The 27,159-nt window shown below is 40.4% G+C and overlaps 3 protein-coding genes across 6 annotated transcripts in view; 1 reads left to right on the top strand and 2 right to left on the bottom strand.

The window, feature by feature from the left end:
• Positions 1-10,643, bottom strand: part of LOC116671646 (disks large homolog 5) — a 33,426-nt gene extending 22,783 nt beyond the window's left edge. Inside the window, exons 1-5 of one of the 3 annotated variants that reach the window (XM_032503001.1) lie at positions 9,909-10,643; positions 4,809-4,877; positions 3,577-3,745; positions 3,071-3,214; positions 1,489-1,672 (exon numbers count right to left, since the gene is read on the bottom strand). In XM_032503001.1, the coding sequence (XP_032358892.1) occupies positions 1,489-1,672; positions 3,071-3,214; positions 3,577-3,745; positions 4,809-4,877; positions 9,909-10,206 (864 nt within the window). In that variant the 5' untranslated portion in view covers positions 10,207-10,643. The remainder of the gene's footprint in view (positions 1-1,488; positions 1,673-3,070; positions 3,215-3,576; positions 3,746-4,808; positions 4,878-9,908) is intronic. The other 2 variants (XM_032503002.1, XM_032503003.1) reach the window with 2 other exon arrangements.
• A 3,536-nt stretch (positions 10,644-14,179) lies between these two features.
• On the bottom strand, positions 14,180-23,489 carry anxa11b (annexin A11b). 2 transcript variants are annotated; one of them, XM_032503036.1, is made up of 16 exons: positions 23,230-23,489; positions 20,913-21,015; positions 20,586-20,849; positions 20,438-20,475; positions 20,110-20,253; positions 19,923-20,010; positions 19,695-19,789; positions 19,429-19,542; positions 19,099-19,189; positions 18,571-18,650; positions 18,387-18,443; positions 18,202-18,295; positions 17,946-18,041; positions 16,845-16,903; positions 15,515-15,637; positions 14,180-15,413 (listed from the first exon to the last, which is right to left on the bottom strand). In XM_032503036.1, exons 2-16 carry the CDS (start codon positions 21,004-21,006, stop codon positions 15,354-15,356), a joined length of 1,497 nt encoding a protein of 498 aa, XP_032358927.1. In that variant the 5' UTR covers positions 21,007-21,015; positions 23,230-23,489; the 3' UTR covers positions 14,180-15,353. The 2 variants fall into 2 exon arrangements, with proteins under 2 accessions (XP_032358927.1, XP_032358926.1); XM_032503035.1 differs by having other exon boundaries at positions 20,586-21,015.
• Positions 23,490-24,828: 1,339 nt separating this feature from the next.
• The window catches only part of LOC116671622 (zinc finger CCHC domain-containing protein 24), a 12,986-nt gene continuing 10,655 nt past the window's right edge, over positions 24,829-27,159 (top strand). Inside the window, exons 1-2 of the mRNA XM_032502965.1 lie at positions 24,829-25,305; positions 26,357-26,557. Coding sequence (XP_032358856.1) covers positions 25,093-25,305; positions 26,357-26,557 — 414 coding nt within the window. The 5' untranslated portion in view covers positions 24,829-25,092. The remainder of the gene's footprint in view (positions 25,306-26,356; positions 26,558-27,159) is intronic.

Genomic DNA, 27,159 nt, shown 5'->3' with positions numbered 1-27,159 from the left:
CAAGATCATTTGGCAACCATGTACACACAAGCACATCAGCACGAGTGCAGGACTTTGTCCAATACATTAAAAAATGAACAAAGCTTCTTATTCTTTCCCATGCTAAAAGATTTTGATAGTTCCTCATTACCGTAAAATCCTGCTGTAATAGTATATGTTTGCAAAGCACCTTGTATTTTACCAATTTCATTCAGTTTGTCATTATTCATAACATGGCAACAAATTGCAGTCTTGAATAATACTGATCACAATAACCTGCATTTACATGAGTCACCAAAATTGCTCAATGAATGAGATGCCTGTCAGTCCATACGATATCAGATTTACACTCCTTGTTTTTGTCTTAACTTAAAAGCATCAGTGTATAATTTGGTGCAGCACAGTTAGGTAGGCCTACATTTAACCTATATCCTTCCAGATACAGTACCAGTCAAAGGTTTGACAAACTTTTCCATTCAAATGAATGAGCGATGAGAAAGTGTGACCAAGGTTTTCCATTACGAAAAAAAGTCCCTGGTACCTGCTAACGGGTACTTTTTGTGGTACTACCTCAGTCGAGGTTCCAAGCTAGCTAAGGCAAAACCAAAAGGGGGCATGAAAACCTGCACACCCCTGATTGGTCGAAGGGAATCCTCACTAATCACTGCGTCATTGCTAGGGACAGACAGGGGTGGGGGGGGGGGTCCTGAACAAAACCGGTAAATAGTTTATCCAGCGTTTTTGTTTTTGCTGCCTCCAGGTTCATTAGAAACTAATTTAGGTCCTGGCTGTGGCAACACGCAGAGAATCAAAAAACAACACACCTTCGACGTTCTGTGTATGTGTCGCGTTAGGTCACGGCAGTTTCCTGCTATGGCGACCAGCCACGGCTCGCCTCACGCATGAGGCAGTACTAATCTGCAATGGAAAAAGGAGGACGGGGCACCGGGGTCGAGTCAAGCCGAGCAGGTACCATTAATGGAAAAATGCCATTAGTGGACTTTGGACTGACATAACTAAGCTAATCTGACTGACGCTGAACATTATTTTACCTAATGACAACATGAGCTTTGAGGACAATCAGGCATGTATGCTAGCTATCAAAAAGCCATTAAAGATATTCCCCATGTTAATGTAAGGTACAAACATTTAATGACCAAACTGTAGTCAGACTACATGTCTGACGACGGAACCGTAAAAGACGAGATTAAGTCCTTTGTCTAATTTGAAAGACTGTTTTCAACGATGGAGACCTGGGAGGACGAGTTTGTCGGACCCCATTTCTTTGAATGATGTCGTCTTGGAGGTAATGGTCACAGAGAGATATTGATTTCTGTCTAAAATGTTAAGATCAAACTTATTGAGTCTGAACGGCTGTCAAGAGGAAAATGAGTGTGTGAGTACTGCAATGTGTGCAGACAGTGTAAGCGTTTATATATTTGTGAATGTATATGTATTTTAATCTGTAGATGTATACGCATGTATGTTGACTGCCAGTTTGATGAGTACCTGCTGGTGCAGCATCCTCATTTCAGCCACCTCTCTCTGGTCGTCGTCATGCAGCCTCCTCAGCTCCTCGCAGGCCTGTTTCAGGTGGTTGTGCTCCCTGACCAGCTGGATGTTGTCCTGTCTCACCACCTCCAGCTCCTCTTTCAGCTGGCCATGCTCGCTTCCCAGACGGCTGTGCAGCGTACTGAGGAGACACCACAGCAAGTATCATCAGACCATGGGCACTGCCAGCCATAGCTAAAAATCAACAATTCGTGAGTTTTTTTTGCCCTTGGGGGGTGTTGTTCTGTGTTTGAACTCTATGTATGAATACAGACTTTATGTATGAGAAAACAGTGTGTATGTGAAAACACTGTTTTGTTGTACTTGAAGCCTATATGCCAAGGTGCAGGTATATCAAAAATGGCAATCACAAGTTTCCAAGAACCCAAGGTGATGTTTTCAAGTTGCTTGTTTGTAAATGACCAACAACTAACCAAACCCAACTGCTAAAAGTAGCAAATCCTCACCTTGGCAAAGCTGAAACCAGATAATATTTGGAATTATTTGAATAGACTAATTAATAAATTGCTGTTGATTCATATAATTTTAGCCAATTACTTCAGGACCACTGAGAATTAGCACTACACAATTATTACAGTTTAATAGACATGATTTCCCTTGTCCTGCGCATTTTGCTTTTTTTTTTTTTAAGCTTTCTGCTCACCCAAAACTCTTTAAAAAGGTCTTTCAAATCCAACATGCTTATTTACTGCTTTACTTGCCTGCCTTAAATAAAAGCCTACGTGCTGTGCATTATTGATCTTAGTATAATTCATAGTCAGGCATGATGTCCCATTTCCCATTCACAGAGGACGGGTAGTAACAGACAAGAAAGGGCAGTATAAAAAAAAAAAAAAAAAAAAAAAAAAAAGAGACTTTTTCTAAAGTGTAAACAGGGCCCAGAAGGAGAGGCTTAAAAATGGCAATAATCCTTCATCGGTCTGTTTGCATTTGGGGCCAGATGTTGGCTCCCTAGATGTTGGAGACAGTATGGCATCATTAAATCACACAAATGGACCAGCCTCCCCTTCACATCGACTCAGCTCAGCTTATTTCACCGGACAACAAATGCTGTGTCTGTAGCGTTATCCTCATGGTACAGATGCCGTGCCATGCACACAGCGGTCAGATGATGATTATAGAGCATGCTTTGGCATGAACTCTTCAAGACGGGTATTACTTATAGACAAGTAATTCAGTCTCGGCTCTGCAACCTTTGGTCTGAAAGGACTCCTCAAGATTTATGCTGCTAAGAAGACGATAGAAACAGTCTTTTTACAACAATCACAAATATGAAGTCAAATTGATGAAAGGCTGTGAGGATTTTTTCAAGGCTTAACTCATCCGCTTTTGGACTGGTATAAATCCCTATTACTCTCGCAAAAGTAAAATCTGTTCTATGCAATCTGCTGTGAATATGTCAGAGGAGGAACGGGATACCAGCTAAAACCCAGCCGGCTGACTGCGAAGGCATACGGCACAAATGCGCCGGCTGTATAAAAATTTACTAAAAAGCCATGTAGTAGGGCTTTCCACTCACTAGTAGAAGTCTGCTTTCTTTACAGCCTCCTCGCATCTCTTCAAGGTGGTGCTGTGCTGGTTCTGCAGGGATTGCAGGTCTGCCATCGCTTTCATGCACTGCAGCTTCAGACGCTCATAGTCATGACCTGCTTTTGTGTTTGGTCTATTTCACAGAGGGGAAAGAAGGGAGATGCATTCAAATTGAGTTTTAAGACGCCACATGGAGGATGAGAAAAGCGTGAGTGAGTTACACATCATACAAACATTGTGCCCATGGGAACACAAGTGAAGAGAGGCATCATTAAAATTGTATGTCAACCCCGTGTTTTACAGAGTCAAGCATATTTTAAAACAATTTTGCATCACATAAGACCATACTTCCTTTGTTTTTTGTTGCTTTTAAAAAGCCGAACCAGGCAAAATGCCTCTATTCAAAGAGTGCAGGTATACACAGGATTACTGCACTTTTCTGTAAATGTTTGTTTTGGAAAACGGGAAACCTGGTACATGAGATCAGAACAGTACCTGCAGTCATCGAAGGTTGTTCCGGGTGAAGAGAGAGCCAGACGTTTACGTAGTTCGTCCCTCTCTCGGGTCACATGTCTGAGCTGGAACAGAACCGTCTCCATCTTCTCGTTCACCTGGTGGCTGTCCATGTGACTGGGCGGAGGTGAGGAAGCTTGACCCGGCGTACCTGTGTGAGTCAGCGTGTCACTGGTGGCATGTGCCATTCACAAAGCTCAAATGATGGGGGTATTAGTGCTGCTCCATCAATTTCTTCTAAAAGATCACTTTAACATGATGTGTTCTTTGTTTCAACTTTTTACTGAAAACGTGCAAATAGACTTGTGTACTCACAAGGCTCAAGAGTCTCAGACTGAACTCACTTGGTCTAAATTTTAACCAATCATAGGCAAGAGCTCTTTGTTGTAGCTACTGGACCAAACATCTACACATTCATTACAAGCCTTAACCTTTATCTTACTGTACCATTTTTAATCATTGCTCACATTTTTGCAGCCAATGTCAGTTTAATATTCTACTTCATTATTCATCTACCTCATTGTACTCATTAACCTCAGTACTTATAATAGTGAATCCATTACACAGAAATCCCCGCACTGATACAATTCAAAGCTCTGTTGTCCTTCAGGTGGTATTGACCCGTCAAATCTTCTCTCCCTCAGAGAATGACTAAATGAAACCAGTCAGAGAGAGTATGAGAGTGTATGTAATGTAATGTGCTGTAATGTAATGTGCTGTATTTATATAGCGCTTTTCCAGTCTTAACAACTGCTCAAAGCGCTTTTACATCTACAGGAAACATTCACCATTCACACACATTCATACACTGTGGCCGGGGCTGCCGTACAAGGTGCCACCTGCTCATCAGATAAACATTCACACACATTCACACTCCGATGCGCAGCACCGGGGGCAAATCGGGGTTTAGTGTCTTGCCCAAGGACACTTCGACAATGACTGCAGGGGCGGGGATCGAACCACCAACCTTCCGATTGGCAGGCAACCGCTCTACCACTGAGCCACAGTGGTACTGTATGTATATATAGATTTTAAATCCTTCTCACATCTGTGTAATCACTTGCATGTGGTTATAGTCTAACAAACAGCAACCAATGACTATTATCTATTATTATCTACTATCATTTGAAAAATATTTTCTGACACTTGATTTAAGATAAGATATTTTTTGACATTCCTGAACCCCTGACCACTACAATGAGCGCCACACTCACCTAAGCTGCTGAGAGAGCTGCTGCTTTCGGAGTCCGACGGCATAGTGGACAAGATGCTGTAAGTGGACCCTGCGTGGCGAACAAAACATTAAAGTCAGATGTGAGCGTACTCGACCATGTCTGCATTATAGTCTGATGATTATCTTCAGCATTGTATGGTACATCAAGGCTGTGGAGCTTGAGTTACATTCAGGGGCCTTTACTGAAGAAAGGCCAGCTGGAGGCATAATAAGGTGGGACTTTCCCCAGCTTGGGATGGCGGGCCTGTGGGCTGACAGCAAAGTGTGGCTAATTATCAGTTGGGCAGGGAGCTAGAATACTGACTAGCCAGGGCCCCAAAGAGGCTGCAGCCTCAGAGCTTTGCCTTTTATCTCCTCTGACAATATCACACAGTCCACCCTGTAAAAGCCCCTTCTTTTAAAGCCAACAGTGATTCATAATTAACAGTACAGAAAGGAAGCCTCAGTACAACACATTAAATATTATAGAGAAGATTGTGTTATTTGAAAAAGCAACATATCTGAAAGCCAGTTATTGTTTTCTTCACTGGTAAAACTATTGATTTCAACATTGTATGTGTTTAAAGCATATTTTAAATCATTCTGGTGGCACTCAGGAAAAACCATCTTCAAAATGGTAACAAAAATGTTTCTGTTAAGTGTTCATGTAAAAACAAAAATGACTTGACTGATGTCAGATTTATTTAGGTTTCAAATATCCTGTATTGATTGGGATATAGTTTGAAATTTCAAAAAACATACACAGCAGATAATAATTTTTAATCTATAAAATGTCAGAAAACAGTCAGCCCATCACAATTCCCCAGAGCTCAAGACAAAGTCGTCAAATTTTTGTCTAACAAAAAACACATTTTTAGTTTTAGCAGGTGACGCCGGAATGTTTTACATGTTTGACTTATACAATGAACAGACTTAAAATTGTAGTCTATTCATGTTTTCTTGGTTAAATTGTTTCAACACTACTCCCGACTGTTAACTCTTTTCATCAAATGTGAATCTAATAAGCACTTCCACACATTTCCACCTTCAAGTGTGTGAGAGAAAAGAAAATTGAATTTTATTGATGCTTGAGCTGTTTAACAGACGACACAAGTCATGATCAGACTGGCTGTCTGTTAAACAGTTCAAGTGCACATTTACAGAGATATAACTTGGCCGTGGGATGAGCAGCTTATAGTTCAGCCTAAATCAGTAACTTTCACCCCTGATGTAAAGTCTAGCGCTCAACTTGAAGCGGGAGCATGACAAACAATTCTATTTACCCACCTCCCAGTCCTCTAAATCAATCCCTGGCTGGCTGTGCTCCCACTAGCTAAAAAGGAGACCGAGTTTGATTAAGACTGGAAGGAGCCATGGCTCACCCCTCTTTTTCCCAGCAAAGGACTGAATGAAAAAAAGACAGAAGACTGATGTGCCTCAGGAACCGTGGCATCCCATGGATCAAGCTCTCTTTGTTCTCACTCTAGCTTCAGTTTCCCATGACTATGTTTGAGCAGAGAGCGTCTCAATGGGCAAGGTTCAGTGTCATAGCGTCATGTGACATGGACATCGCTGCGGTCTGACCCCCACCACTCAACAACATTTACGTGGATCTCTTTATTTTTTTTAAAGTCACAGCAAACCTGGTGCATATTCTGACCAGCGTTGAAACATTCTCTAAAAACTGAAAGCAGGAGCACTAACACTAGATGCTAATATTTTCTAAAAACCACTCTGCTCCACTGATAATGAATGAGAGACACTCAAAATAGTGTGTCTTTTCAATAAAAACAGGTCCATGTTCTTATCCGACAGCTCTAAAAGAGGGCTAGGGCAAAAGTCATTTGGGTTTAAAAGCTTCAACACTTTTCATACAGTGTACATCCATGAGTTATTGATCCAGCTTTAGGATGTGCCCATTTGGCATCCAGGTTCAGGAAGTCAAAATCTATGACTTCATCTGAGGGGGCACTGAGCATTCAAAGATGAATGAGCATCAATTTGTGAAGGTTTATCAACTTGTTGATGTTCATATTCAGGAACATGTGCAAATAAATCCTTAACTGTAGTGAGGAATTTGATTTTTTTCATAGCAGACATTTTGACTTGTTAGAGCAGGATGTGCAACAATGTTAAATAATAAAAATGAATGTTTAAAGAAAGACATGACAGCAAGCAATTTACAGTTAGTTGTGTTATGTAACGTGTTACATCAGCATGACATCACTTGAAGCAATTTATAAGATTTCACACAGTTCCTTTTGGAGCCTTAAAAAGCTCTAAACATAGTTTTTCATATATGTTAGTATTTCACAAGACCTGTAAAAAAAACTGATGAGTAAAAATCAGTGGAGTTCCACTTTAACAACTATTGCCAGGAAATTTGGTACAGACATTGATGGTGCCCAGAGAATGGATCCATTGTCTTAATAACAATTTATTGTTGACATTGTCTTTTTGAACTTTGGTAATCCTATGACTTTTCAACTAGCTCCCTTATCACGTCCAAAATTCAATTTTTCCAAAAATTTGGTATATCTATGTAACAGTTTGGATTTATTTAATGTGAGCATTACAACCGTATAGAATCGCTAGCGTGGCTGTAAACTCAGTCTTGTTTTCTTGTATAAAGAAAATAGAACTCTCCTACTACCAGTCTTATTTTGCAGTGGCACAGCCAAGTGAGCATGTTAGTCACAACACACACACACACCCTTATGATGTGCTGCAGCCATGTTATTTTTCTTCAATAAAAGTTAGAACAGTCTGTAAACAAAAATGTATCTTATGTCAAGCCCTTAAGCTATGGCCCCACCCACCCGCACACACACCCCCACACAAAAACAAGCCCTCTGTGGTATACACCATTTTAAGTACGGTACCAACATGCATTATATCTCCATCTCAGTGAAAATCTTGCAGCTTGGTGATCATTTCAATAGGCTATATTTGGCATCTCTGTACCTGCTGGGGTTAACTAATGAAGCTCTCACTCATTAACATTCTGATTTCAAAGATGATCTAGCACTCACCCTCTGGCAGATCAGGCTGCTGACAGCACACATTATTTAAAAACATAGGCTGTAATAAGCTACCATTTTCCTGGGGAAAGGCCCTTCTCATGGCTGTGCAGTGGAGGAACCTGTCTGCCCAGTAGCAAAAAGCAGCTCAGCCTATTTGCGTCCTGTGTGACTACTAACAGGGAGCTGCCGACTAACCACACTACTTTAACCAGCCCAGAACATGTGTGTGCAACCCTCTACAGCAGCAGAAAGCCTTCAGTACTCAGTTTTAGATGCACAATTGTGAAATGCAGCGCAAAAATGAAAAAGATTAGAAAAATAGAATCACTCTGCAGCTTCAGTTCACTTATGAATAATGAGGACAGTATAAATGCATAATTAACACCTCACTAGTCAGCTCACTGAGTATGATGCAATAGCTGAGTGTGAACAAAGTAACTAGCAATGCAAATATTGCTTTTGAAATGCAAAGGTGCAGTAGAGGTGCTGAGCAAGGACCATGCTGTAGTGTGCAAGAATTACTACTGGGGAATATTGTGCTTGTATTTTTGGGACATAAATCATACCGGTTGGGCTTGTACTGAATTGGAAGATAAATGAATTAGCATTTGAAAAAAAAAAAAATGAGTTTTTCCTCTAGCTTTGGGATTTAGCTGAGAAAGAAACACATTTAAAACGGTACTCCTCCCTGTGTGGGAAAAGGTGGTTTATTTTTGAGAGCAAACAGGACAAAATTACACTCCTATCACTCTGAATGAACTGCAGAGAACAGTATCCCAAAGGAATTCAACAGAAGGCTAACGTATTATTATGTTAAGAAACAAAAATCACTGATAAAATGGTGCATAATGACCATTTTTATGTCACAGTAGAATGAGAATTGAATGCGTAGCTTGAACTCTATCAATTTTCCCTTTAAAAATTGTGAAACATGTAAAAAGGTTATTCTAAATATGTTTTACTACAAATATGTGTGCTGTATATTGCTGAAATAGGTAGACTTTAAATCGATTAGCTAATCCACATTTATAGAGCAGAAAAGCCAAACATTTGCCAATTTGAGTTTCTCAAATGTGAGGATTTCATGCTTTGTTTCTCTGTTTAGTTGATAACTAAATATCTCAGCATTTTGGACTGTCGGGACAAAACAAGACAGAGCTGAAATGATTAGTCAGTTGATCAATCAATTGAAAATGAATAAGTAATAAACTATTTTGAACTAAAAAGCCCGAAAATGTTCCTTGTCCAAGTTATTAAATGTCAAATCTTCTCTTATGTGATAGTAAACTGAATAGGTTTGGGTTTTTGGTCTGCTGGTGGGACAAAAGTCACCTTGGGTGGTGGGATATCAGCAGGCTAATCAAGAATGAAAATAACTAAATAGTTGCAGCCCTACAAGTATTCTGAAGACATCAACATGGGCTCTGTGGTTATTGTGATGGCATATTCTGACATTTAGAACAAACAATTATCAAATTAATGACCATGACAAAATATTCAGTTGCACTTGTACCAGGACACAACATGAAACTGACATCTTTCATTCTCTACTCTCACTCTATAGTAAGTCACTGTGTGCATTAACAAACATTGAATTCTTCACTCATTAATTTGACTTCGAGAGTGGGTTATTGATTTAAAACTCACACACAACTTCGGGCAGCCCTGCTGTCACTACATTGATTGTCTGAGTCTTGTTTAGGTCCATTAGGCTAAACACTTTCACAAAAAGGCTGGCAAGCTGTGCTTTTAGTGACACGGCAATGGAAACAAGCACAGCAGTGTGTGTAAATAAGCATCACGTCACATGAGTTGGGCCCTCTCTCTCTCTCTCTTTTTGCCCAAAGGAAAAGTCATGCCCTTAATCAAGTTGTCATATGGTCAATACACCTAATGTCAGTTAGAGCATGCCCAGAGCAGGATCGAAAACAGGTTGGATCGCAACCAAAATAAAAAGACGTAAGTCACAACACACGATACAGCACTATACTAAAGCTATATAGGCTAAATTCTTCTGCATGCCTTTATACAATGCACTACTTCAATGTTATGTGCCAGATAAGTATTCTGCTTCTTACCAGTTGTATGATCCACTGGTCCGTTGCTATTCAGCAGCACAGAGTGCAGGTGAGGGTGCGTCTTCTCCAGGGCCGTGCAAAACTCTGCGAAATGGTCTCTGTCCTTACTTATCAAGATCTTCAGGAGAAGGTCCACTTTTTCGGGGTTGGAGGAGCAGTTGTGTCCCAGCTCGTACCGCTCAGACTGACTGATGGTCCCGCAGTGAGCCAAAACATCCACAACTCGGTCCGCATCTGTAATCGACTCCACCAAGTTCTGGTAACATTTCTCCAACAACTCTTTATGCTTGGGCTCCATCTCGCTGCACTTCGCTTTTTAACCAAAATCAGCTTCGGGACAAATTCAACTTATTTACGTTTCTGGTAGTCAGCCTCACTTCGTACTACGTAACTCCCGAAAACTATCCCGCTCGACCAGTCGGGACGGGTTTCAACCCGAATTGAAGGATACACAAGAAGTAGCCATATTTGTTGCCCAAGGCTGTTGACTGCACGAAGATGACAACACATTTTTCCAAACCGCCGCTCCGTCCTTCCCGAGGAAAAAAAGCACGTCTTTGCCTCTTTAAGCTCCGCTACGCACACGTTACGGAGACATAGTCCTCCTGAAATCAAGTTCTTTCGACATGTTTAAAAGTGTAAAAAAAAAACTCTTCGAGAGCCTCTCTCTGTCAGAGAACTAACTCCGCCATGTCTCACCGTGCGAGCAGCTGTAGCTCTGTGCCAATCATATTTCCGTGCAATGGACGTTTAAGGTAAATGTGGGCGGGGCTTTGTTTTTAGACGCACCTGGCTCCCATCGCTTTAAATCCCATTAAGAAAATTATTATAATAATTTACCAAGTAGTGGGATGTAACATGTAAGTACTAAAGTAGAGTACTAAAGTGCAATTTGGAGACACATGTACCTTAATGGAATATTTTCATTTTATGCCACTTTATTCTACTCCACTACATTTCAGAGGCTAAGTGACGTGAAGTTTCATCTAAGAGAGTGCATCAAAGGCTATATAAAGCTCATTTATGCTATATAGCCTACTTTGTATAAAAAGTAATTATCTGTAAAGTAACAAGTAACTCAAGCTTTTACTTAACTTCAATGGAGTAAAAAGTAAAATATCTCCCTCTAAACTGTTGTGGAATAGAAGTATAAAGTAGCATGAAAGTCCTTTAACTCTGTATCAAGTAAAGTACAGTCCGTACCTAAGTACTGTATTTTACCATTGTGTTCAGATATATTACTGAAGACCTTTTTCTTACTTTATGGATAATTGTTTATTATGTTGTTTATAAAATTACTATTGTATTCAGTTATGGTAGAAATTGACATAAAAACGGGATTTTGAACACTTCCAAAACAGCTGGACTATTTCCTTCTGCTCCAGAAAATGATTGACCTTGTGAATGTAATTTTAATCTCAAATGACACTGTACGCAGTCTAAAAAATGCCAGATTCAGCCTCTGAAATACTCTCCATGTGTAGATTTGTAATTTCAGAATGCAAACTGGTAGATTAAACATAGATCAGAAGAGTCACAAGAAGATTAAAGAGACAATAAATTAAAAAACTACTTATTTTACACACAATTAAGGTTATTTTTATGACTTCTCTACTTGCTTCTTTATTCTGGTTAAATACTAGATTTATTTGAATTCCTTTTCTTCTCTTTGAGCCCATAAAATATTTTACAAGGAAGCAATCTGAGATGGAAAATGGCTCTTCTGTTAAACTGATCACAATTCATGTCAACACAAATAATTAACACCATTATCTTTTATGAGGGGGGTATACATTTTAGGGGGTCACAAGCCAACAGGATTGTGACCCACTGCTCTTAAATTACTACAGCAAAACCGTGCATGCACTTGAAAACGGAGCAGTGTTTACAGTTATATAAATATTACAACTTTCATTTATTGATTTTTACTTTGCTTTCCAAAGCCCCATCTGTTCAGTGAATGCAGTTATTGATACAGCACATGGATTATACACTTCTGAATAGGCCATTATTTTAGGGAAATCCAGTAACTTTTATCTGCGATTTGATATCTTTCAGAGCAGCTTGTATACCTCCACATCATATAATTCCCTGTTTTTCTTCTGGATTGTCCCCTGACACATCTGCCCCTCTTTGTGAGCTTTCTTCTGCTCCACATAATCCATCAGATCTTACATGAGGCCAACGTCACACACAACTCATATCTTTAGAAACAAAGGATCTAAAAGTCATATATAAGATTATCTACATGTGTTTATCTGTAGCCTGAGTACAGACAGCTGAACTGCAGAAATGCTAAATGTGGAACTTTACATTGAGCTCAGATACCATAATTACTGGCAGTGCTCTGTATTATTAAGGGGCTTCAGTGTATGGCCTGTATGAGGATTTTAACTCTCATCTGGAGCAAGCTAGCGCACAGGGCCTGGCTTTAAAGCTTAATACGGTACACAGAGTGCCCATACATTTCCATATTTACATTTAGCACAGCTTGAACAATGTGGTTATGCAACAACTCAAATGACTTATTTTTCTTGCAGGGAAAATCCATTTGGCGCTCACCAAGAAAACGAGTTGGAATGTTTAGGAATTATGTACATTCTTAAACCCATCACACTAGATTGAAATGAGTGGCTCTTGCACCCTTTAAAACGTTAAACTCATTCAGTGAAAACATTGAGTGGAAGCTATTTATAGAGGAATATGTTACTTCCAGACAGTGTGCTGCTCTTCTTCAGCTGGCTGTTTGCATACCGCATACAAAATAAAAGAATAAAAGCAGGTTGGATGGGCTTTATGCTCCTATGTGTAAAATATCAGAGGATGAACCTCAAGCCATGCAGATTGGATAGTGATATCTGCGGCTACATCTCATTATGTGTTGTTCATCTAATCCTCTGGTTTGTAATTTGCTTATATGCACTCATGAAGTCATGGGATTATGTCCCTGGCAACCAAATGTCTCCTAACCGCACATTCCTCATTGGACAGCGAGAAACAGGAGAAAATCCACAGCAAATCAACAGTTTGGTCAATTCTTATTTTTACGGATTGTCTATGAGACAGCATTAATATTAAAGGCCAGTGATGGGGATGTAAATTAAGGCAGAACATGGACTAATCTCAATAGATTCACAAAATAAAAATTTCATTCAGATTATGGTTAAATTTATCTGTAAAAAATGCTTTGTCTTTCTTTGTTGTTTTCTTCATAATAACCGTTTAAAACAAGAAAGTTACTAATAAAACATATATGGCACCTTTTTTTCAAAATAGTGAAACATTTGAATTTGAATTACTTTTTCTTGCAATGAGTCACTCACATTTCAAACCAAAAGTTTCTTTATAATCTATTATATTGTCATTTAACTAAGAGAAAAAGAGAAAGCTCCAGAAGTGTGATGGGAAGTGTGAGGGCTACCAATAGGCTGACCTTTAAGACTCCCACCAACACCAATGACGTAGACAGATGCTGTCGATTGACACATATCTTGTACGCATGTGTCTGATATCTCCAATAAGTGCGTCATTTGCATGTGTGTGCATCTAAGTGTGTTCAAGCCCCAGAAAGTGTGCAGCATCCTGCTATCAAGTCCACATGTAAATAATTAAAGCAGCTTTTCTAGAAATCAGGATCAGGGAAGTGCTCTGTTTTGTCTCTAAAAGTAGGGGGGGGGGGGACCTATATATTTCAGGAGGTCTTGGCTTGAAAGAAACTACACAAATATAAACATCAAATATTCATCCCTCTTTGTCCCCCTGCAGGTGGGGGCTTTTTATTTTTAGTGTATATGAGAAGCAGGGAAGTGAGAACGGTGTGGAATAAGTGAGGTTTGGTGAAGACATTTGTCTCCCCATCACAGCCCCTGTGAGGCTGCACTTTGAGGCCAGTGAGCACACCAGAAAGACGATTTTAGGACATCCGTGTCTTCAATATGGACACTATATATAGCCCTAAGAAAAAGCTTTCTGTGCCATATCACTTGAGCTGCAAAGCAAACCTGGACATGTTTTCCTCCTCTCAGATAATACAGCAAATCACATGCACAGAGGCTTCACTTATGTAAGGCACATTGCTCGCACCTTTTAGCAAAACGTGCAGCCTGTGATGCTCCGAGGATTTTGGCTCACTCGTCGTAATACAGACCAAGGTAGTGAATATGAGGTTGGCTTTGAAATGCAAATTGCTCATTGTGAGCCGGCTCAGAGATGAAAATCCAGTCAATGTTTCATTCAAAACACATTATCCCATTTCACAAAGACAATCCAGATATGCCACAATGTTTGTTTTTTTATTTAAATGAAAGGTAGCTCTTTTGTAAAGTCTCAGGAGACTGGCACTATGACATGGCAATATGTATGAACATTAAAAAGGCATCAGTTGTATTTTAACCATCATTATGTGAAAAGTATGCTTACAAAGTAGAGTAGGTGCAACAGATATTTAGCTTAAAGGCAAACTGCCAACAGAATCAAGAGCCCTCCACAGGCAGTAGAACATACAAACCGGTAAAGGACTATGAAAATGTAAACAAATAAACAACAACTACACAATGGAAAGGATCACATTCCTGCAGCCGTGCATGTATAATTATATATTGTTTGCGAGAGCACAGGGGAAGCCCTGACAAAAGGCACAAGATCATCTGTCTTTGGGCTTTGGCTTTTCAGCATTCAGGAAAAAGGCAACATTGTCTGCAAATGTTGAACAACGATTGGAAAAGGTTTTCATTTCAAGAACACAGAAGAGTTTTGTAAAAGCTGATATAGAGAATATACCGTAATGTGAAAAGCTAATTTGCATAGAATGTAATAGTCACAAGTTTAACAAGCATTAAATGGTCATATATATATATGCTCATGCGTAATTTGCTGAAACTTAGTCTCAGTATATATATTAACTTGACACAGTGGCGGTGAGGTACACTTCACCTCAGTAACACAGAAGTGCATGTGCTAAATAGTTCCTTTTATATGTACTTTGTATATTAGACACTCGGCTTGTTCTACTTCTTCAATTTTTCGGAAGCTATTCTTCCAAATAAAGGTTTTCCTTTATGATAACTATAGTTTAGCAATTTTAAATACTATTCTATTATATAGTTAGCATAGTTATGTAGTTAAGTAGGAGATTTTCGGGCATCCACTTTTTGCTTTATGACCCCACCTTTTACCCAATAATGACAAAGCCATCTACTGTGTCTTTAAAAAAAATATCGTCTTAGTAATATATATTTACTTTTTGGCAATCATCTACTACAAACAGTAGCTAAATATGAATCTATAATGTCACTAAAGAGATTACAAAAGGAATAAAAATGATTGGCTGTTTTCACAGGAAAACTAACTTCAACTGCATGCATCGGAGGTGATATATGGTCCTAAAACAACGCTTTTAGTGTGGACATATATTTTGTCCGTATGGAGGGTCATCTTTCTTTTCTTTTAGTCGTTACCTCCACACAGCTTCAACAGCAACTTCTGGTAATCCCCAGAGGTATCACCCTAAAAGATGAAGCAAAATCAATATGAATTTTCAAATGTAGTACATAAAAAGGGAAACCTGTACCTGTGATTGTCATAATAACATAGTTGATGGGACTTACTGAGATGTGAGTGTACAGGGATTTTCCGTAAGCCTTCACATACGCCTGTCTGATGTCCAACATATCTACCTCAGAGCGGGACACCATGATACGGATGAGGGTTGTGTCCTTGGTCCCTGCTCCCTGTCAACACATCACAATGTGTCACTTTAATTGTCTGCAGCAGTGGGATTTTCTGGGGCCCGTTTCAGGGAGGAGGTTTAACAAACTCTGAGTCTAACCCTGAACTCTGAGTTGTTTTACCCTGAGATGGAAAACTCTGAGTTTTCGCTTCCAGAAGAACTGATTTGAGTTGGATGAATGGAGCAATGATACTACAATTCACCAGAGTAACAACCACAAACAAAAAAAGTGAGTTTGAAGATATATTTAGTTAAAAAAGCAACACAGCAACTGCTGCAAAAGAGAGAGAATTTGCATGGGAGAAGATTGCTGCTAGTATAAATGTGTAAGTTCCAATATAGTGTATTAACCTAATATTTAATCATAAGTCTAATATTACTGGTGAAATACTATTAACCCTATAATCTATTTCATTTAAGTGCAATCCTGTGGGTGAAAATGACCTAGCCCTACTAACCCATTCTATGGCTGCAGCACCATCAACAAAATTATAATTTATAATTTTTTATTTAAAAAAGGTTTACTTCAGTTACCTGCAATACTGTGGAACACCTTTTTGTATGGTGCTTATTTGGTTTGTGTCCAGGGAACACTACAAAAATGTTTTTAAAAAAATTTCAGAGCGAGTCACACTCTTCTGACGGCGCTTTGCTATACAGTGGCCTTACTAATACACTCTGCATCACCAATGCAAAGAAAACTGTCATCTGCAAAAAAACGTAACGCGACACAAAGAATGTGCTAGGATGTAAGAGCATGTCCACGATGGGTGACGTTAGTGATTTGAGGACGGATAAGGTTATGTAGGCTACATAACTGATAGACTGGGAATAGTTACATATCTCTAAATAAAAATACATTTATAGTCGGGGCATCAAAATCATCTACCGATGTATGTTTAACTCTCTGTAAAGTAATACAGCTTCTTCATCAACGGGATCGTCGTCAAAAGGAAAGGCCATGCCTGCCTGACATGGTTAATAAACCAACCCTGCGTTTTTATTCATGCAGATAAACTGCACTAACACACTTATCCTGACCAGGTTAGGTTCACAGGCTCAGTTATCACAGTAACTGACTCTGGGGTTAAATTACCTCTCTTTCTGAAACGGGCCCTTGCTCTGTCTCCCCACAACAACATCAGTGCAGGAGATAGTTGGTTTGTGATTATTAGAATAAAATGGGATGATAGACAGAACAGATGTACCTGCATGGCCTTGTAGAGCCGTTCTGCAAAGTAGGCGTGGGTGTTCCTGATGCATTTCACTAGGGAAAAGGAGCAGATGCAAACAGATGAGTCTTGTATGAATCTGCAAAACCAGGAAAATGTTCCACTTTTCTTTTACTAGGGGTACAAGATACAACAGACATTATAAAATATAAAAAGTTAAATAAATGAAGAGACAAGAAGAGTTAAAAGCCAATTTCTTGAGACGGACAGCACTAGACACTAACATGGAGTCAATGTCAATGCAGCCAAATATTAACTACACTAGTAAAACAGAGGCTGCTGTATTATAATTCATATGTATACATACACAGTATGTTATTGTGTTATAATTCATGTATATACAGTACACTATGTTATTGTATTATAATTCATGTATATAGAGTATGTTAGTATTATAATTCATGTACTATATACAGTATGTTTTTGCATTATAATTCATGTATAGTATGTTATTTCCCTCTGCCAAAAGGTTTTGTTCTCAGCACTATTCTGTTAAGAGTTAACAGTAAAAAGGTTTTTTCCAAGACATTTTCAATGTGTGCAAAACAATTTTGTACAAATCCAACTACACTTTTTCAACCAATCTTTAACTACATTTAAGACATGTTTGGATGAAGCCCAAAATGTACATATTCCATAACGGTTTCCTGTAATTGGGTGCCAAATTTCTTTAGGTGGGGCCTTTTTGAAATAACTTAAAGCGTAACTCTCACCAAAATGCAACCTAGGGTGATTTTGAGAATGAACTCGAGTCAAACTTTCGTTCAAACGCATAATTAGGACGGAAGCGCCACTTGCTATCATTCGGGGTTCTGATGCAGCTCTAAACATTTTTTTTCTATTTTCAATACAACACATTTAGAGAGTTTGCTTGTGATCAATCAATCAATAATTTACAAGGTCTTTAGGACAAACAGATGCCTATTTGCATCAGCGAGGTATTTTTAGTCTAGGAAAGCCTTTCCAAACAAAAATCTTGGCGAATGACTTCAATATACACTTAAAGCTTTAACATGTTTTTTGGGGAAAGCTGCTACAGTTTGGTTGAGGTTTGGAAAAGAGACCCAAAGAACGTACCCACAGCCACCATGCCAGACTCCACGTTGCCAGACATTTCCCTGCAGATGCTCTTCTCAATGTCTCTTCCACACATCTGCTGGTACTCCTGGAAAACTAATAGACAAGAATCGCAGGCAAGACAGTTTCAGCCATAATATTTGAAAACAAAAAGGGGCAGTTATGACACTAGAAAAACAAAAGTCATATGGTGAACTTCAATTGAGGGAGGAAAAGAAATAATCTGGTAGAAGTACAACAATGTTGAAATACACACCCGCTCGAAGGTGAGGCTTGCTGCGAGCACACAGGATGGCATTAAACTGAGACTCATCAGTTCCTGCTTTATTTTCCCCAGCAGCATACAGTTTCTGTCGCCCACGCAGACACACACAAACATGATCAGGTTTGCTATTTACTTTCCAAGAATGTTATAACTGCAAACCAACTTAAAACCAGTACCTGCGCGTCCTGTTTGGCCAAGGCAACATCAACCGTCTCCCTTTCATCACGATTACCCTAGATATAGCGAGGCATGTTGTGTGCATTAAAAACACATTACGTGGGCAGAGAACAATGGCAAAGTCAACACTCAAAGTTCACATGAGCTGAAATGTGGTTCAGGTATAAATGGTGCAGCAGCTACCTGAGAGAGAGAGATCAGAAGTCTGCGGAAGTGACCGGAGGTGTCATTGCTGATGGCGTCCTCCAGGCTCTTCCCATACTCTGGAATGAAGGTGTGGCTTTTTTTTAATAGGAAAATACATTCATTTGCATTCTGTTTAGACACTACTTTTTCACAATCCATTTTCAGTACACCCACCCGGGTTGTTGCACTACCTAAAATCAAAACATTTTAATGTGCTATAACTGCTAGACTTTTTTTTTTTTATTTAACTATACTAGTATAGCCGTAAATTAACAATTGATGAAACAAGGGCCTATATTTTATATTGAATAATGATCAGATGGGGTATAATTAAAATGTTTTATAAGGTACTGTATATGGACAAACACCCTTAAATATATATGGTCAAATTATTTATGTATCGTCTTAGATATTTCTTTGTATAAAATGATATAGGACTACTGATAATGTCATTGAAAAATATAGTTTTTTTTATTTATTTTTTATTAATTTTAAAAATATAAAAACTCTAAGACCGGAACTCACCAGCTTTGTAGATTCTGGTGATTTCCCGAATTTCTGCATTGGAGCGTGATGAAAGAATCTCAATCAGACAAGCTTCATCAGTTCCTGCACCCTGCAAACATATAGAAAAGCATCAGTAAAACATTCACTGACACACCTGCTTCACAGAGTAACTGAACAGCCTGAGGTCGTCAGCCATGGCTTAAGTTTCAACTTGTCTGGCCTTTACGTAAATACAGAAGATCTTCTTTTGTTATTATTTTCCCCATAGCATGATGAGTCACACAGTGCAGTTTGGACCACAAATCTGATATTGAAACACCTGCTGAGACAACAACTCGAGCTTCCAACCTTTATAGCTTCTCTCAGTTCAGATGCATCAAAATGGGAAGGACTCTTCAGCATAGCAACAACAAGTTTCTCAAAGTTTCCAGTGAGCTCAGACTTCAGATCGTGAAATAAATCCTAAGACAAAAAAATACAAAATAAAAGACCATGAGAGCACGGTTAAACTAAATATTGTTGCAATGCGGGGTCAGTGATTAGCAACAGATTACAGAATGAATTTAAACTGGAAAAACACAAAACAAACTAATCTTAGATACAAGGAAACGTACCTTCCCATAAGTTGTTTTGTACGCCGCTACCATTGGAACCCTCTGCTTGTTGGTACGACTTCCCAGAAGTTCAATAATGGCTTTTTCATCAGTGCCTGTTCAAAAATATATTTCAGGGTCAAGTTGTGATGTGTAACAAAAGGGACTGAGCAATTACAGTGCTCATCAGTGTTGACTGACAATATGTTTGATGGGTTTAGCATGTTCAAATGAACACCAATTACTGACCAAAACCCTTCATAGCTTTTCGAAGAACCTCAACATCTCTCAGTGGATCAGCTCCTGGAAAGTCTTTTATAGAACCCCTGTATCCTTGCTATATATAAATAGAAAACATAAGAAATACTGCACATTAGCTGTGTGCGCACTTAAACAGTTTCAGAGGGGTACTTGGATGATGACAAATGTATCTTACAGAGATAGCAGGTGCCTGAGGGTTGAATGGAGCACCACCTCCATATCCAGGCATTGAGGGGTTAGTTGCGGGGGCTCCTGGGTAATTTGGCATGGGCTGGCCTGGGGCGGGGCCCCCTGGGTATCCCTGCTGAGCCCCTCCTGGCTGCAAACAGAGGACAGCTGTAAGTGCTAAGTCCATTGGACAAACGTTATATGGAGGTTTGTCACATATTGCACAGGTTTCAGTAGAAGATAAGGTGATTTAAGCCAACAAGAGACTAAGTCATCCATATGTTATGACTGATGTGGCAATGCAAAGGTTTAGAGTGAGATAAGAAGGAATGTACCACTCCTTGGCCGCCTGGTGCTGCACCCCAGCCTCCACCTGCAAAGAAAATATTGACGTTGAAATGCAATTCATTTAACAAACAAGTCTGATTATATACATACATAGAGAGAAATGCTGCTTGTAATCCTTAAATCTTAAAGCCTCACCTCCTGGGGGCATGGATGGATAGCCTCCTGCTCCAGACTGTGCTGGGTATCCTCCTGCCTGGGGAGGGAAGCCTCCAGCTGGGGCAGGGTAGCCACCGGCCTGGGGAGGGTAACCACCTGCTGCAGGAGGGTAACCGCCAGCCTGGGGTGGGTATCCGCCTGCCTGTGGGGGGTAGCCTCCTGCTGCCGGAGGGTAACCGCCAGCCTGAGGTGGGTATCCGCCAGCCTGAGGTGGGTATCCGCCTGCCTGTGGGGGGTAGCCTCCTGCTGCTGGAGGGTAGCCTCCTGCTGCAGGAGGGTAGCCCCCTGCTGCAGGAGGGTAGCCACCAGCTTGGGGTGGATATGCCCCTGGTTGAGATGGGTAACCCCCTGGCTGTTGTGGGTATCCACCGGACTGAGGAGGGTATCCTGGGTAGCTCATCTTCAGAACCTGGAGGTGACATAAAGTTGTGGGTTGTTACAATGATGTATAAGGGTCAAAATAATATAATATCGTCATGGTATCGCATGGTCAATATCGCAGCGCCGTTTCTGGGAACCTTTGAAAAAAGGAACAAAGGAGTTGTTTTCATTTTAAAGTGCTCATATTATGCTCATTTTCAGGTTCATAAATTGTATTTAGAGGTTATATCAGAATAGATTTACATGGTTTAATTTATAAAAAACACTACATTTTTGTTGTACTGCACATTGCTGTTGCTCCAATTTTCACTCTGTGTGTTGAGCTCTCTGTTTTAGCTACAGAGTGAGACATCTCACTTCTATTCCGTCTTTGTTGGAAGTTGCACATGCGCAGTAGCTAGGAAAGGACTACTAGCCAGACAGAAGCAGAGTATGTATACAGTTTATAGGGCGTGCCACGCTAGCAGCTAGGCAAGCATTATAACGTGTTACAAAGTAACGCACATTTGTCATGGAAGCAAAGACTGGACTACAACTGAACTGTTTGGAGCAGTTTGTCAACAGTGTTTTCTGTTGGCGATGATAAGTCCCTTTGGCATGGTCTTTGGTTTTTTTTTCCTTTGTAAACCTGTAACATGCACAAAACAGATATATAGCACAATAAAGGAAGGGAAAGGCCAAAAAGCATAATATGAGCACTTTAAGATAAATGTAGGTTTCAATTTAGCACCTAATTTGCTTAATCCAAATTGTTTTTCCTGATGTGGTCACATAAACAAGAACGTACAAAACGGACTTAAGTCCCTGATTTAGCTCCTTGAGTACTTACCTAACTATTTGGTCAAAAAGGTCAAAACAACAAACAGGGAGCTATCCAATATCAGCAAAAACAATTCTTTGAAAACAACCGACTATTATTAGTAGGCCATATTCTCACTACTTGTCTAAAATAAACAGATACACAACCCCACACCCATGTGTTGTCGTCATAATGTCGACGTGCTCTATCGTCCACCCACAACTGCTGTAATGCTTGAATGAGCTTCAACTTTAGACCCCGACCTCACTTGAGTTTCTTACAGATTACACTCCACGTTTGACCACATTTCCATTATGACGAGTGAAACTCACCACTTCCACCTGTCTAGATAAATAAGAGCATGCTCATTGTGTTTTGAGTTCAACTTTTCCTTCCCCTTTCCCAACCACCGCTGCATAATGCAAACTAGCAAAGGTCGCTGAATCTTTTCAGTTGCACCCATAGGGATCCCTAAGATCCTGCTGATGGGATTCTAGTCATTTGACTAGTTGTTGGAATTTTACAACTGTTTAACTGCCTCTTTGTCATTCCACAACCGTACGACTTCTTTATAGTAATTTACGAGATACGGAAGTACAATTATGATTAATTCAGAGCCGTTAGTTTTGGTAACAGGTTTAAATGTAAATAGATGCACCATTGACTATAAGCGGACATAAACACACCGCCGTGTCTTCATTCAGGGCGTTTCACTGTCAACTTCCCTATTCCAGACCTCTCCCACACCCCGGTAGGCACTGGTGAGGCTTTTATGTGTTATCGTAAATACCAGTATTCCCACCACAGCACACATTACGGCGCAATGATGGTAGCTATGTATAAATACCCGATGGGCTTTTCATTTTGTCCGTAATAAACTTCTTGATTTCTATACCAAATCCGTAACCAACATACCGGTATTACTACATGATGATGTTTACACGGTTTTTACGAAGATCCCGGGAAAGCCGCAAAATAAACACTGATCTGAAAAGAGGATCACAGGCCTGTGTTTTCTCAACTCGCCAACTAGCTGTAATGCTAACATTTTACAGTAGTGTAATGTCAATGTCCAAGAGTTTCTACCAAGCCTGCGCTCCTTTAACGTTTAACAATCCTTCCGGACAAAGTTTCAAAAATGTAGCCTCTAATGTCAACACATTACTGGGAGGGACGATTAAGACGTTCGATACAGTTAAAAGGTGTCAGGACGTAATTTTAAGGCTTAAAATGAAGAAAGTCCTACGTCTGTTACAGTTGAGCAACGTCAAAGCTCAACATCTCTGTCGAGTTAATTAGGCCCTGGCAGATTTCCTACATTACACACCAGAATCACAGACACCGCGGAATGTGTTCAAGTTCTTTGTCGAACGTCTGAATCGAGGTGGAAGAGTTGATTAGCGATTATTTACAGTCCAAAACAAAATAGTTAAGGTTACTTACGTATCAGCTATTGACTTCAAATCCAGGAAGAGACTAGAGAGCAGCAGAAAGAGCAGAGAGAGCAGGAGTAGCCGGAGTAGGAGTAGCCCCGTCGACAGGAGATCTTTTCCCAGGATGGCGAAGTCATGCCCCGCCCTACTCGGCCTCTGGCTTAGCCTGACGTATCTTACCTTAACCAATCATTTTGCCTGAATCGTACCCGCCCAACCAGAGCAGACAATGAGTACTAGCCAATCAGAGGGAGAGTAAGGGGGGTTATGCCTTCGCCGTCATAGGAAAAAAAAACTGGGCGTGCCGGAGGTGGCTCGTTCGAGATGAACTGCGCCTCGTCTTTGAAGTGGCCGAGGGCAGGGGGCAGCAGCGGGGGGCGGGGTCAAACAGCTGCGTGAAAGTCGGACAGTTTCCAGCCGATTTCAGCCGCCTTCAGGCTGAATAGGAAGTGACAAAAACACTTTGGTGCGATTCCGATTTAATAAAATATAATCAGGCCCACATACCAGCTGGTACACAGTCTCTAGTTGTTTTAATTATGACAGAGTAGCTCTCAGAGTGTTCTACATGCGATCTGTTGCTGATTTTAATTAACAACACACTGTAGCTGTGACCCGTGATTTAGTCTCTCTGACTTCTAAACGTCACTATCAGCCACACAACATGTGTTTTGTACAGAATATGACTTTAAATCAGACAAATAGCAGTTAAAATCCCTCCGATTCAAAAACAATTAAAAAGTTTATATAAAACGGCATCATGTTGAGGCGATTGGGAACCAATCAGCTGTTAAATCAGCTGAGAGGCTGGCGTTTCCCAGCATGCACTGGGTCCGCCTGGATCTTGCAGTCGGTGAAAAGCAACTGGCGCCGATCGCCGGGGATCGATTCTGCGCAGACCTGGCTCATCTGGAACGAGCCTAGGCCTACTGTTTCCATCTTGCTGCTAACGACTAACCTTCGCTCCATTATTATCCAGTCTGACAAGTGTAAACCTGTTGTTGAGTCAGACAACGTGTGACAGAACGTGTCATTCACTAGGGAGGACAATTAAATGTTTGTCAGTATTAGATTGGTTTGCATGGTGATATTATTGCAGAAATACGTAGAACAGCCTACCTAGATTGGTATAGTCCTTGGCCTGTAGGCAATAAAATATTTTCAAAAGTTAAATCTGCTAGTATGGAGTTGTTCCTAATATTTGGATAATGTTGAACACTCAGTATCAACAGAAAACACTAGATGGCAGCAGTCTACTTCTCAGCACAGCAATGTATCAATGCGATCAAAATAAATAAAAAGTCCTTCATGGTTTTCCTTTAAAAAATATATAGTTATATTGTAGGCTACATCCGTTTTTGGCAATATAGCCTCATCAAGACAGCCATCAGTTGCAAACAGTAGTGAGAGAATTGTTCTAAAAACTGAACTGTAACTTTGATTTTTTTCAAGAAGATTTAGCACCAAAAATCAAACAAAAAACTAAAAAAGACAACAACAATATAGGCCTAAAGGAAAATAGGCCTACGTTATTCAGTGCTCATATAGTGCTTCTATATGTTAGCCTAAAGGAAAAGTTAAGGATGCAAACTCATGTTGGACCTCCTATCGCTGTGACGCAGCCCAGAGTCCTGGCTGGAGGGCTGCTTCATGCTTCCCACTGGCATTCAAGCTTATGCGCTTCATGCTGCCACTGCACCCTCCCCCGTGACTGTTGTCCCGTTACTTGGGGTCCATCAGGGCTCCCCAGGTGAACACAAGGATCCCACCCATCCAGTCGGAGCAAGGGGGATGACTGAAAGAAGTTGTGTGATCCAGAAAATCAGGCGGTACTGACGGTGCTGTTCCAAGAGGCGCAGTCCTTCAAAACAATATGATGTCTGCAATAGAGACTGGTGCCCCTGTGTACCAACCTGCACAGTTGCTCAACTGGGTCTATATGTCCTTGCAAGACACTCAGAGCAGCACTTTTGATGCGTTCAAAGCCGAGTCGGACAGTTCTCCTCAGGACATCAACATCTCCAAGCGCAGCGCAGCTGATCTGAGCGCCAACTATCTCAACAACTTCATCCATCTGAGGAGTGAGGTAGAATTCATGTCATGTTACGCTGTCATAACGCGCTCATAGTAGTAACACCCTGCATGGTAGTTTACAACATGCATACGTTGTTAAAACTTTCATCCACAAATTCTTTTTTTTCTTTTGCTACATGTCAAAAACGTCTCTCTTAAGAAGAATATTATTAAGGCCTAGGCCTACACGTTTCACTCCAGCTTATTTTTGTTAACCATACAGTAAACCTCACCTGCATTCTTTCATTGGGTTGCACTGTGGTGAGTGGGTAGTATATGAATATGTGTTTTGTACTCTGGTATAGTGCCTGAGTGTGTTCAGACTATTCAGTGTCAGTGTGCAGCTGGATGAGGAATGGCAGGTTGAGAAAGACCTCTCACAAGGTTTTAGAAATGTTAGAGTTCAGCCTGGCCGGCCTGTGCTTGGTCAGAGGAGCGTGCTGTGCTCACTCAGTGGGGCTTGGTGCTGCTTAATTTAATTCTGACCCATTTAGGAAAAGTAAGGGACATAACTCATTAAAAAGGGAGTAGTGGTTAAAATATTGGCGATTTATTACAGAATTTTAGCTTAGAAAATCCCTTTTTAACACCAAAAATAAATGAAACAATTCAAATGGCATACTGTAACTTACTGCACACATGCCACAGACATGCAGTGGTTTGATGTCTCATGCAGAACATTACCCACTGCATCGTGCATCTGATTACAATTCTCTTTCTGCTTCAGCGTAAACAGCCAGTGTCTGCAGGCTGTTCTTCATGTTTGCCCTTCTGGTGCCATAGCACCCGTCTCCTCCAGATGCACACAATGATGCTGATTGTGCCATGCCTATAGATCAAGTTAGAAGAATGCATTACAAAGGCATTTTGTTCTGACGAGGAAATGGACACTATTGGCCCACAGTGTAAATGCAATAAAGGCAACACATCTGCAGAATTGAAATAATGTCGGCTACTGTCAGAAACACAAACAGGACAATCAATCAGGGTGATGGACTGAAGGGCTGTATGAAATGCTCTTTCATTGAAGAGTCACAACAATATACTTCTTTTTTCTCTAACAGGCCTTGAACAACAATTTCTACAAGAGCTCCTCACCCTACGGGTCCCTAAACAATATCGTGGACGGCCTGAGCTCTCTGGCGGACCACTTTTCTGACCTCTCCCTGTCCCCTGAGACACGCAAACCCAGCAAAAGGCCACCGCCCAACTACCTGTGCCACCTTTGCTTCAACAAAGGCCACTACATCAAAGATTGCCCTCAGGTGAGCCAGTCAGTGATGTCAGGTGCAGAAACTGCTGTGCAGTGTGTTGAGCTGTACATAAAATGTGTCAGTGTGTTTTATAGAACATATGAGGTGCTGTCTGATGAGGTGAAAGTTATTATGGGAATATGATGACAGACTTGATCTGGTTCTCACTTCAAATTCCCAAGCTTCCTCCTAGTTGTAGGTAGGCTATTCAATCCAAGTTAAGAATTATATGTTTGTATTTTTTTTTCTTCAGTGTAACATAGATTCCTCAGCACATATTTGAGTTAGATGTACCACCGCGGGTTGGTAATGAGCAGCAGATGCCAGATTGGATCTGGGAGCTGGCTTTAATGAAAGATGATAGGTTTTCTTTGTGGAACTAAGACCTCTACTCCAAACAAGAGAGAAATATTACCAGTGCGTTATGTGCAGCTGTGGTTTCCCATTGATCATGTTCATAGAGAAATGCCTGACATTTGTTATGTGAAATGCAAATAATCACATGACTGATGGACAGGAAGCAAAGTAGCAAAAAAATTGAAATTCAAATAGCAGCTAAACTTTTACTGGTCAATTTATGTAAAATAATTTTAGAATGTGTAACTGCTTTTGCT

Source organism: Etheostoma spectabile, chromosome 21 (genome assembly GCF_008692095.1).
Source record: "Etheostoma spectabile isolate EspeVRDwgs_2016 chromosome 21, UIUC_Espe_1.0, whole genome shotgun sequence".
NCBI lineage: Eukaryota > Metazoa > Chordata > Actinopteri > Perciformes > Percidae > Etheostoma > Etheostoma spectabile.
Note: the sequence above shows the minus strand (reverse complement) of the source record. Positions and strands in the feature narration are given on the sequence as shown.

Coding starts and splice junctions, on each gene's coding strand:
- anxa11b (XM_032503035.1), bottom strand. CDS start 21,006: ATGAGCTACCCAGGATACCCTCCTCAGTCCGGTGGATACCCACAACAG. Junction 18,651..19,098: donor CACCAGAATCTACAAAGCTG/GTGAGTTCCGGT, acceptor CCTTCATTCCAG/AGTATGGGAAGAGCCTGGAG. Junction 18,444..18,570: donor TTCTGATCTCTCTCTCTCAG/GTAGCTGCTGCA, acceptor CGCTATATCTAG/GGTAATCGTGATGAAAGGGA.